General features: G+C 40.6%; 1 protein-coding gene across 1 annotated transcript in view; it reads right to left on the bottom strand.

Annotated features, from left to right (window-relative positions):
* The window catches only part of STK32A (serine/threonine kinase 32A), a 57,972-nt gene that overhangs the window by 25,221 nt on the left and 19,553 nt on the right, over nucleotides 1-13,198 (bottom strand). Inside the window, exon 4 of the mRNA XM_063123292.1 lies at nucleotides 2,585-2,622. Within this exon, the coding sequence (XP_062979362.1) occupies nucleotides 2,585-2,622 (38 nt within the window). The remainder of the gene's footprint in view (nucleotides 1-2,584; nucleotides 2,623-13,198) is intronic.

A 13,198-nucleotide genomic window follows, 5' to 3' on the forward strand; every position in this document is an offset into this window, starting at 1 on the left:
CTATCTGACCTTTCTTCCATTCCATCATGGAAACATGGGAATTCCCAGCTGGTCTCCCATCCAGGCACTGAGCAGACTCAGACCTGCTTATTTTCAGCAAGGTACTTCGGCCCATTTGGTCTGCATTCCCCTTCCCTAGGAATGCAGGGAGCTGCCTTATAACAGATCGGTTTATTTGTCCATCTATTATTATATTTATATAGTACCATCAATACATTCTACTCTGACTTGCAGTGGTTCTCCATGTTCTCAGAAAGGCCTCTCCTATAATCTACTATCTGATCTTTTAACTGTGGGCTGCCTATATGGCACCAGATTGCCACCGTGTTAAACAAAACCCTGCACTTTCTCTGCTGCGGGGTGGCAGTAGCTAATCCCAACGCAGAGGGTGGGAACAGGTTTTCTGGTGGCCATGCAGCTTGCTGGCCTGTCAGCCCACCCCCTGCCTGGACGACCAATCAGGGGGCACCTTCTGCCCGGGAACACCTCTGCATCAATACTGGAGTAAAGTTAGACAGCAGAAGAGCTGTGTTTGCCTGGCTCCAGCTGGAAAATTTGGGGTAACTCCCTGAATTTTTAAATTCAGAGCTTCGCAGGAAAGCCCCACAGTGGGTTCGAGGTGGCTGCTGCGTCCAACGCAGTGCCACCACACACCCACTGTGGGGCTTTCGGAGTGTATAGACAGCCCCCTGGAGTTGTCAGGATCTGCTGCATACAAAGCATGTGCTCCACCATTCAGCTATGGAGATCCCTCCCCTCATCCTTCCTTGCAGGGTTGGCCCCATAATTAAGCAGGAAGAAGCGGGCACAGCAGGCAGCACAGCCTGGAAAGAGCAATGAATGTTTCCGTCCTCCCCACCCAAAGGGCCTGCCACTGCTTGGCCGGCCACTCTCTCCTTCCCGCCACTGCCACTGCCGCCTCCCTCCCTAGCTGCTTGCTTGTTGGGCCAACCAGTCAACAGCTTGCGGCTGCCCAGTGTGGTGGCTCTTCCGCCTTCCCCTGGCTGACAGCTCCCACCTTCTGCCTACTTTGCCAGTGTCCCAGCTAGCCAATGAAGGGAGGAGGAGCCACCGCCCTATGAGAGCAAGGAGCCGTGAGCCAGAAGTCCCCGCCACGGCATGAGAGGGGGGGAGCCAGAAGCTGGGGGAGGGAGGAGCCAGGAGCTGCCACTGCTGCCGCATGAGAGTAGGGAGGGGGGAGGCACAGTGAGAAGAAGCAGGTTGTGGGCAGCGGTGGCAGTAGCTTGCTTGAAGCAGGAATTTGGATTGGGCCAGGCCTGCTTACTTGTTCTGTGTGTGAGGGGAAAACAGAACTCAAAACTTCCCATTATTTTCAGTTTTATATAAAGCTGAATTTTAACCTCCTCCCCTTGCACATAAAGAAGGGAGCATGTGAGAGCTACATCTGAACTGGGCCATCAACTAGTTGATAAAGCTGGGTTATAATTACTAAATGGAAAAAAAATCAGCCCTACAACAGATTAGGTTAACTGTAGCAATCTGCCATTCATACAGTTATTCAATAGAAACACATTGTTGAGGTCAGATTTTTGCCTCAGCTTGTTTTCCATCTTCATGAATTATTATTATTATTATTATTATTATTATTATTATTATTATTATTATTATTAATTTCTTATCCACCTCTCTATTTATTTCTTACCCGGGGAACAACATCGAATACAGAAATACATAAAACTGATTAAAAACATTACTAAAGTAACAGCCAAACATTTTAAAATTTGACTGGGTAGGCCTGCCGGAAGAGATCAGTCTTTTAAATTCAGTTTTTTTAAAAATTCAGAAAGACTGTTAAGTTGGTGAATCTCTCCAGGCAGGCCATTCCACAGTCTGGGAGTGGCAGAAGAGAAGGTCCTCTGGGTAATGGTTGTCAGCCTAGTTTTTGCTGAGGACATGAGTGTGTGGGGCAGACTGCACGGGAGAAGGTGATCCAACAGGTAACCTGGACCCAAACCATGTAATAACCAACACTTTATACTTCACCCGGGAACTAACTGGCAGCCAGTGAAGTGGTTTTAAAATTGGTGTAATAGGTGTACTGGTGACCAACCTGGCTGCCATATTTTGAACTAGTTGAAGTTTCTGGACTAGACACAAAGGTAGCTCTACATAGAGTGCATTGCAGAAGTCAAGCCCTGAAGTTACCAGCACATACATTACCATCTTTAGGTGTTCTAGTTCGAGGAAGGGGCACAGCTGGTGTATCAGCCAAAGCTGATAGTAGGCACTCCTGGCCGTCGCATCTATCTGGGCTGTCATTTGGAGTGACGGATCCAGGAGCATCCACCAAGCTGCGAACGCAGTCTTTCAGGGGGAGTGTAACCCCATCCAAAACTGGCTGACACACCTCCAAACCCAGGTTGGGGCCTTTGACAGCGAGCACCTCCGTCTTGTCTGGATTCAGCTTCAGTTTGTTTTTCCTCATCCAGCCCATTACTGCCTCCAAGCATTCATTCAGAGGAGACACACTGAAGCCTGTGGTGATCTCCCAGCAGATGGTGTATTTTGCTATGTGGTTGCATGCGTGTGAATTTGACTAAAGAGGGAAACAATGGGAGCTTACCTTGTTCGTCCAGCAAGATGTTATCAGGCTTTATGTCCCTAAAATAAAAATTGGAAAGAGGTAAATATTTATTTATTTATTTATTTATTACATTTCTATACTGCCCAATAGCCGGAGCTCTATAACACATAAAGTTAGTGTTACATCTGTTAAAAAAAATGATTGCAAGGTAACATATTCCTCATGTCATTTAAATGACACCCAAATCATTCTAGATAATGAATGATTATCTCAGTCCGCAAGTGTTTCTGGTACATGTTTCCTGGTGCTTGCAATCCTACCTTCAGTTAAGAGTCAGTTAGAGTAAGTAAACTGAACCAAAACCATTGAAATCCTGAGACACACTGTATTATAAACATGAAAAAAACACCAGAGTACTTTTCACTTTTTTTTAGGTATGTGTGTTTTTGTAATGGTTTGTATAATCCTTGGGACAAACATAGCAGGATACACAACTTCCACTGGCTTTGACTTTTAAGCTACTTTTCTTAATGCATCAGCCTCCTTTTTTCCAAAAGCAAAGAACCCTCAGCGAAGCATTTAGGACATGCTTAGTCCATTGCAAGTATTTTTACAACAATGGATAAAAAGCTTCTACCGTGTAAGGTGCAATTGCAGGATGAAAGTAATGACAAAAAAGCACTGTTTATTTTTGAACTTATCGACTGGTCTACTCCATCCTCCCTCCGCAGCAACACAACCAAGAGCAAAGGCAACTCATCAGTGCTCTGGACATGGCTTTTAGAATTTCTTCTAACTTAGATGCTTTAATATCAGCGACATATTGTTCTTTCTTTCAACAACAACATCAACAGAAAATCACAGCTCTCTTATCCCAAAAGATCCACTTCAGATGCCACAATAGTAGAAAGCCTCAAGAAAGGGAGATACCGTCTTCCTTATATTATATAATCTCTAATAGTGGGGGAAAAGAGTGGTTATTATGTTCCATGTGCTATACTGTCTTTGGGCTGGAGACAGAAGACTTTTTTGAAGACTTAAAAGTGGTGTGATACAGCCATTGTCATTGTTATGTTTGGTACATTCACTTTTCCTGGCCAACTAAAGTCCCAGGACTAGTAGGTTTTGTGGGGTGGAGTTGGGGCTTTTTAGTGTATATGCCATGCACAAGGACAGCTTTAATGTTGCTAGAAATTAATGTCTGTCTTCAAACTGATAAGTAATATGTAGCTGTTTCAGAGGAACTGTTGAAGAATTCTGTTATTGCCAACATGTGACAATAAAGCCACTGGTTTCTCCCTTTCTCCACCCATTACTATAGTTGCATGTCCAAATCTTGACCCTTAGCTTCCAGGCCTGCTAGCCATGGCAATATTTACTCTACAATGATTTACCATAATACTAGAACCCAGGGTCATCCCATGAAACTGAATGATGGGAGATTCAGGACAGACCAAAGGAACTACTTCTTGGAACTACTTTTTGGATCAGAGAATCCTGATCCAAAACCTAGGAGCAATTTCTTGGATACCATTTAGGATTCTGTGATTTATTTTAGGCAGGATCTACACTACTGCTTTATAACAGTATTGACAACTGTTGGGGCCCAGGACACATTCCATATACCATTTTCAAAGCACTTTCAAAGTGTTATATCCTGCTTGGTGTATATCTGGCCTTACTTTGACTAAAAACACCCATGAGGGCCAATTTGGATCAGGACTATGGCAGCAGAGGGAACCCTACCAATCCTCCCCCGCCTCCCCCAGGAGTGGTGAATAGCTGAATAGATGGATTGCTGCAACCTATACATTTTCCTTTCCACAGCTAATAGCACCTGTGGGAGTGGGGTGATTTGCAACATGGAACCTGCACAGAAGGAAAGGTTATCACCGCCATCTAATTTTCCCCGCCCCCACCACAGCTGCTTTTAGCAACAACAAAAGACATTGGGTAATGCATTCACATTTACCATCGAGTTTGGCCCTCAGATTCACAATAAGGCTCACAGACCTGCTCTTGGTTATAGTCAAGATAACAAATCATTAAAAAACAACAACGATACCAGTACATATTGAGAGCATTTGTTCTTATAATGACAGAGAGAAAGGTGCTCCTGAGGAAGGATCATGTAACTGCACCCCTCTGCTCTTTTAAAATGGCACACCGGCAGGGAAGCTAACCTAATAACTCAGTTCTATGTGCCGCTATGCTCTGAGGGTCGTGCAAACAAGTCCCAGCACTGATATGGGCTGTGTGTGTCAAATTCTCCCCATTCTGTTGTAACTGTTGCAGCAGCAGCAGCACCTGGACCACATTAAAAGATTTATTTCAGAATGAATCATGGTGCAAGACTGGAAAACAGTGACAGCCCCTCATGTAGTATATAAAGCAGGGTGGGCAACAGGTGGCCCTCCAGATATTGTTAGAGTGCAACTCTGAACAGCCCTAGCCAGCAGAGTCAATGGTGAGGGATGATAGGAGTTGCAGTTCAATGACATCTGAATGGCCACGCATTCCCCATGCCTGATCTAAAGGGAACAGCTGGCTTTCTCTGCCTTACGTTCAAGTAGTTCATTGCAATAAAAAAGCAGCATCCTGCTCATCAGTCTACACAAGAGTGGGCAACTTGTAGCCTTCTGGGGTGTTTGACCTACAACTTCCATCATCGCTTACAATTGGCAGATGTTTGGGAACTGCAGGCCATAACATCTGGAAGGCTACAAATAACCCACCCCCATCTACAGTATTTAAAGAAACTATCAACAGAAAAGATTGTGCTGTAAATCTGATACCTTCAGAAAAAGCTACAATTCTACACAGAAAGCCCAAGAGCATTTAAAAAAAAAATCAAAGGAAAGAAAAAATTATTTATTTTATTTATTTATTAAATTTTATTTTATTTATTTATTAAATTTTATTTTATTTATTTATTAAATTTATATACCGCCCCATAGCCGAAGCTCTCTGGGCGGTTTACAAAAGTTAAAAACAGTGAACATTAAAAAAAAGTATACAAAATTTAAAATCATCAAAAATATAAAAACAGAATAAAACAGTATCCAGATTCCAGTATCCAGATTCCAAATAAAGTCTATAAAAAGGAACACCATTTTCATTGACATCATACAGGTTGGTCATAGCTAATCTCATGAGTTAATTTCTCCTCTGACTAGAAGAGCTTTCAAAGCTAAGCTCTTTGAAAACATTCCAGAACCAAAAATCTCCAATGTGTCTGTGGCTTTTTTCTACAGAAGAACAGTCCTGAAACTGTTCATAAACATTTAACTGAGAGAAACAGGCAGGGGATAAAATAAGTGTTCAGATAGATAGATAGATAGATAGATAGATAGATAGATAGATAGATAGATAGATACTGTATATATATATATAAAAATATCTTGCCCATTTTGTGATATTCTTAGATTTTATATCTAAGAAGAGCTGTGTTGCACAGCTGGGACGTATCCCTGAACTCATGCTGAGTTCTGGAGGTACAGCATGAAGTCCTAGACAAGAGGTCCCTTCTTTGGGAAACAGTCCTGGTGACCACAAGTTTCTGGTTGGCAACTAAGCCCAGCCAAACATTTCAGACCCCTTCATACAAGAATGTGTCAACAGACAATTGCAACAGATTCATGTTACTCATTTTTGTTTTTTGACCATGGAGTTATGGGGGACAAATTCATTTGGTTTATATTTGAATGTGAACGGATCTAATTCACACTTCCCAAACTAATATATGAACTGAAACACATTTATCCTTTGGTATTTGCACTTCTCTGAATTTTGTGATGCAGTTCTCCAATCAAAAGGTGTGTAAAACATCCATATGTTGGGGAACAGAGCACACAAAAATCTGTGTATTGGCAAAAATAGCACAAAGAAATGTATTATATTAAGGGGAAATGCTTGCAAAACACAGTGTGTAAAAAATGTGGTATTAGGAGAAACATACAAGAAAATGCATATGAATTTTCATGTAGAATGTAAATGATTCACAAGCTTGTGTGGAAATGGAATGGAATGAATTTGAAATTGGAGAAATGAGAAAGTAAAAGAAATCAAAACTGACAGGTTGACATCTCTAGTCCCACCATTAGTAAGTCTGTTGTGGGCATCAACTGGATAGTAAACATAACATGTAATACACATGTGCCCAGAGCAATTTTGGAACTATTTTAAAGGATTTTTTAAAAGTATTTGAAAAGACGGATACTTATCTATAGAAGTGTTCTTAAGCTACCACTCCCTCTGAGAAAGTCTGCATAATCTAAAAAAATGCTTCCTTATTTTTAAAATCCATTTTTCTTTGGATAGTGTCCTCTGCAGCACTAGCATGAACATTACCTAATCTTGGGCAGAGATTTTGTCCTCTGAAGCAAGGCTGTCGCTACTTAAGTAAAGGTCCCTCCACTTTCATTATGCTCATAAGTTATCAATCCACTGAAGCAGGATCAGACCTAGTGTCACATAGTGGTGAGAAAGAAGCCACATGTATCATTCCACAGAAATAATCATTTTAAGCAACCTGAGAGGGTGGTTTTTTTTAACAAGAAAGTTGAAAATGAATAAAAGTAGCAACATGGCCATAATGGCAATCATATGATTATGGAGCCTTCACAGACAAACAAATTGACCATGGAAGCTACTTAGTTTAGCCTTGAACACACCCATCTCCAGAGTATGTCACAATCAACTCCATGGTACACAGAAGAAACCCTACAGTTTTCAGTCCTCACAGGTAAATATCAAAGTGTACAATTTGTACAATCACATCTCTATCATTGGGGAGGCTTTGGAAAACTGCATGGCAGACATATGTACTATTTTTAAAATCGTAATATTTCATACACAATACTAGTAAACACTAACAAAGTGATCTTCAGTATATGCAGTTCCATTCTGATTACTGTCTTTTGAATTTCAGAATGTATAAAGGATCATACCATGATTAAGATATTGAATCAATTCAGTTCCACTTATATATAGTATAACCACACCATACAACACAAACTGTAGATCCTTTGTTCCAATTTTATACTTTTTTAAAAGAGCTACCTTTTCCAATGTTTTGAAACTCTGTTCTAGACACAACTAGTAACAATGCATTTATTTTTTAAAACTTAGACCTTACACTAAATATATATTTTAGTTGATATAACGTTCTTTTCAGTTATCTTGATAATTTTAAAGTCACAGAAATACATTCCAAATTAAGGTATTTTGGCCAAAAAAGCTTGATTTTTTTTGACAAATTTTGGTATCTGCACAATGAGATTGAGTTTCTCTATAAGGGAGATGGGAGAGTACATTTTCAAAACCATGCAGGAAAGCAAATAAGTCTTCCTTTTTTGCTGGAGCAAAGCGGCAACTGATATGCCTGCTCTATGCACTTGATTGACTTTACAAGAAATTACCTTAGCTTAATGGGCTAATTACATTGCTTCCTAGCACCTGTCACGGGAATTAGCCAAGTGCCTTGTAATTTAATACACAGTACAGAGAGCATGGAACATGCCATGCAAACATATTGACACCCATTCTCTGACAAAAGAGGGGCTTCAGTGCTTTCTGTAAAACCGACGCACCAGTGATTGCACCAGGTAAGCAAAAATCTATTACTTAGGTCCAAGTTGTTTAGTGATTTCCCTATCACTTCACCTGATCCAAAGTCTGCCAATATTTTAAAAACAAGACTGACTCACTGCTGTCTCCTCAGAGCCTTGTTTCAACAAAGTAAACAGTTGTATGCACATCTCTTGAGGATTCCAAGTACAGATGTTGTATTCTATGGCTAAGGTGCTGTTTTATCATTTTAATGCCACCCCATTTGGGAGTAGTGTTAATTATAAGACTAGCAAAACCTTCCAGGTGGCCACAGCTATTTCATCATGTTACATTGATCTCATTTATATAACCTGTTTTTCATGCTGCATCAAGATTTCTACTAGGCTTATAGTCATCACCCCAAGCCCAGTTCCCAATAAGTTTTTTATTTCATCATTTTAACCAGATGTCCGAGGCCACAATCCAACAAACAGTAATTGAAATCAATGAGCTTAAATAGGGTGACCATATGAAAAGGAGGGCAGGGCTCCTGTATCTTTAATAGTGGTATTGAAAAGGGAAGATCAGCAGGTGTCATTTGTATATATGGAGAACCTGATGAAATTTCCTCTTCATACAGTTGCAGGTGCCCTGCCCTCTTTTAAATCTGGTTACTCTAGTATAGCTCCTGCAGCTTTAACTGTTGTGATGAAGAGGGAATTTCACCAGGTTCTCCATATATACAAATGACACCTGCTGAACTTCCCTTTTCAATACAACTGTTAAAGATACAGGAGCCCTGTCCTCCTTTTCATATGGTCACCCTAGCTTAAACTCTGTGTAGACTGTGCCCCATAACCATAAATCAAGTGGCTGGCCGAACAAAATAACAACTTCATTAGGTGAATGTTCGTAAAATGCCAACATAATGTTTATGTAATTTAGTTATTTATTGCATTTTTATACTGCCTGCCAAAGCTCTCTGGGCAGTTTATTAAAAATTAAAACCATAAAAACTATTCAAAATATAAAACGAACAGTATAAAAGCATAATATAAAATACAATATAAAAACACAGCCAGGATAAAATCAAGCAGCAATGCAGAAATTAATACAGATTTAAAATACAAATTCAAAACAGCAAAGTTGAAATTAAGTTGCTGTACTGTTAAAATGCAGAGAAAATAAAAAGGTCTTCACCTGGCATCTAAAAGTGTATCGTGTAGGTGCCAGGCGAACCTCTTTAGGGAGCTCATTCCACAGCTGGGGTGCTACTGTAAAAATGTCCCTCCTCCTGGTAGCTGTCACAGCGTAATATACATAATTTGAAAAGTTCCTATATTTACTATTTTTACCAGAATTCACACATTGTACTGTGTGCAAAGGAGGAAGAAATTAATTACACCTGAGCTAGAATTCAGAAAGATTTCATATCAGTCTTCTCTTTTTAGGTTTAAGACTAACAGCCATTTAGAAAAAAAGTGAAAAATAATAGCTTGCCATACATTATTAAAGGTTCCACACAATATACTGTAGACTAGAGGGCACAATACCACGGAATTAACAAGATATACATGAAACTATAACCTATAGCTAAACTCTGTTGTGGGAATAAGGCCTGTCTGGCAACTGTACAGAGTGTTTCAACTGTTAGGAAGAAAACTGTGAACAAGCATAGGAGGTCAGCTACTGATGTTTTTCCACCTCTTTGAAATCACATCCCGCTGTTCACTTTGAAATCTATGCAGAAGACATACTATCTGTCTTTACAGATTCAAACAACCATCATCTGCACATGCAGAGAAAATTGCCTTAAGAGATTGTGCAATAGTATGTAAATTACAATTTAAGATGGAGCAGGAATCCTCCAAATAACATATGTACTGAAGTACAAATGCTAGGAGAACCACAACATGTTCAAAGACACAGAGTAGGAAACAATGGAGTGTCTCGCTGTGACTAGAAATGCACACAGTCACTCACAAAACCAACAGAGGAACCAATCCACTGATTCAAGGGAAACAGCAGTTTAAACAATATGATGTGCATATTATGACCTACAATCTTCATCAAGAACATTCAGAATAAATAAACCAAGTACTGTATCCACTGCTAGCAGATCTAATTTCCCCTCTCCCCTGCAACCTCCTGTGCACCCCCCAAACCTGCTCCAGAGGGTTAGGGGACCGTCCAGAGAAAATTTGGGGATGGGTGGGGCGGCAGGAGGGCAAGGGAAACACCTGTTCTACAGTCAGAAGGTTGCCTGCATAACATTGGATTTAGCCCCAAATATTTAAACCTTGCTTTGGGGATAATTGTTCTAAAATCAAATGCTTAATTAATGCGCCAGCATCAGGATGAATGCGTCAGTCACTTGCTATCACCATCAGGACTCAAAGTGGGAGGAAAACAACAAAAAAGGGGGATTCAGAAGAAATGTGAAGGTCTGCTCTACTTGGTAAGTCTCAAGACAAGCTGAGAATGTTATCTTCGTTGATTGCTGAAAGATTGACTCTCACAAAAAATCACAAAAAACTCCCAAAGGGTAAATATTTTGTTTGCTCAAAGTATGCCTGGAAAGAATATAGTTTGAAACATGTACACATTAAATTTCTAAAAGTTCAATGTGTTTGGAGATTTTTGTGCACATTCCAACCCACACCATCCACCTTTACAGCAAGGAACAGAGCATATATCAGTAACTCTCTTATCTTTATTTAAAAACAAACAAACAAACAAATAGCTAGTTAAAAACAAACCCTTCATTACTAGGGAAAACAAAGACTTATCACTGGGCAGGGAAAGGCCTTGATTCAGTATATCTGCCCTTCTACTACATCAGTCTAAGACAAGTTTCAAGCAAGCTTATCCTGGATACTTTGTGGGGAGCAATCAGGTTCATGGTGACTTATCAAACATTTCTTTTGATAAACTCTTTTCTTGTTTTACCCAATCGACACACAGTTTTAATTTTAGAGCCTGACTCCATTGCTAACAAACTTGCTTCCTCTTAGTTTGATTGTGCCAGGTTATGATTTCCATCAATCAGGAGAGCCACTGTGGTGTAGTGGCTAGAGTGTGGACTGGCCATAAAGCTCATTGGGTGACTTTGGGCCAGTCACTGACTCTCTGCCTAACATATCTCGCAAGGCTGTAATAAGGATAAAATGGAGAGGAAGAGGAACATGTAAGCCTGGGCTCCTTGCAAGAGGAAAAAAAATGCACATTTTAAATGTAATTATAAATAATACGGTTCTTATTGTGTCAAGAATGAGGCAGAGCAGTATTTAATGGTATATTGTTATGTAGTTGAATCAGTGGAAAAGAGTGTGTGTGTGCCTACCATCAATTTTATTTTGACAACTACCAACACAACAAAATAATGTGTCTCCTCAAAGCATCTGTTCATTCCAGACCCAAAAATGACACCAATGTTTGTGTGATATATAGTGTATGCATGTATAAATATTCATAGATTTATTGTGAGGATAAATTGGGGCCTTCATACAAACTAATTTCAAGCAATATAATTATCCATGGGGAAGTGGCATAAAGCCTGGAGAAATGCATTGGTTTTTCTCCTCAAAAAGGCCTCCCTGTTCTCTGTTGAGATGCAATTTCAAGTAACAAGGAAGTGTTTTATGGATTTGCATGCATGGAGAAGGTAGGGAGTCAACACAGCGCCAAGTCGCTGAAAGTCATCAGCACAGAATAGGCCATTTGCTCTCCCCTCATTGACAGAGCCGCCCCTCTCTGCTCAGTCTTCACACCCTTTGACTCCTCCTCCCTCCCTCCCTCCTCCCATTCCTTTAAAAGAGCAGGTTTCATCGGTGTCTTTTTGTTGCTGTCTCCCCCCAAAGATGACCCAGGTGCTTTTGTAAAAGATGTAAGAAAAGTAATATGCTGGCAAAGTAATCAATAACTCTATACCTTGCTCCAATAAAATTATCTTGATAAACACTGGAGTTAGGCAGTCTTACTCCTAAGCTCAAATGGTCCAGTAACTCATTACAAAAGGAGGTAACATACAACGAGCACCAACTTATATCTCCTTACATTAATCATCTGATAGCTTTTGCAACATTCAGTCACACTATCCAGCAAGCTTATCAGTAATACACTGCATCCATGATAACTACCTCCTCAACAGAGTATGCAATTTAACACGTAAAAGGTTTGAAATCCAAAATGGCGAGGGGTGTGAGCAAGAAAGAGCTCCTTCCCTCCTTCTAAGCTGGACGCCTTGTGCATCATTGTGTGCTTTAAGATCACAGAATTATGTGGAGCATAATCCTCTTACAATAATACTAGTAATCCACTTACAACTGATAATAGTAATCAATAATGAGCTAAATCAATATCTCTCCTACCTACTACTACATCAATCTTTGACTCTTTGCCCAACACTGTTTCCAGGCCTTTACAAACCTAATGCAAAACAACCTTATTCCGTCTGTCTCGCCTACTGTAATTCATCCTCATTCATTATTTGGTGGCTGTGTGAACAGGTGGAGAGCAGCAAAGGTTAACCTAATACCTTCATTACCACACTGTTTTGTTTTGAAGGCTCCTCTGGTTGCGCAAGCATGAAATAGGCAGTTGAATAGTCTAGGTGCAGACAGTTGAACACATTACAAAGGAAGTTAATGTGTACATTTATAAAATGGAGACCATAAAGAACAAAGATTCTGATAAACCCATGAGCTGTAGCAAGACAATTCCAACTTAGTTCTGAAATATGTAAGAGGCTTTAGAATGAAACTTGCAAAAGCAGTATTCTAAGGGCCATGCTAGACCTACCTGTTAATCCGGTGGGGAGTAGGGGAGAGGCCGCGCTGCAGCTAGTGCGGGCCGTCGCCCCAGTCTACACGTGACACGCGACAGGATAAGGGAAAGCCCTGTCGCATCAGCCATTTTTTAAAACTTCCCCCCCTGGCCCCCATCTCTCCCCCCACCTGGCCCGATGGGCACAGCGCTCCGCTTCTCCCGGCTACTCGCAAGTAAGTCACATAGCCAAGAAAAGCCGCGGAACCAGCTAGACCTTCCGCAGCCCCGGGCTCAGCCCGGGGCTGTGGAAATACCGGGCCACAAGAAGATCCGATT

The sequence above is a fragment of the Elgaria multicarinata genome, chromosome 3, assembly GCF_023053635.1.
Source record: "Elgaria multicarinata webbii isolate HBS135686 ecotype San Diego chromosome 3, rElgMul1.1.pri, whole genome shotgun sequence".
Lineage (NCBI taxonomy): Eukaryota > Metazoa > Chordata > Lepidosauria > Squamata > Anguidae > Elgaria > Elgaria multicarinata.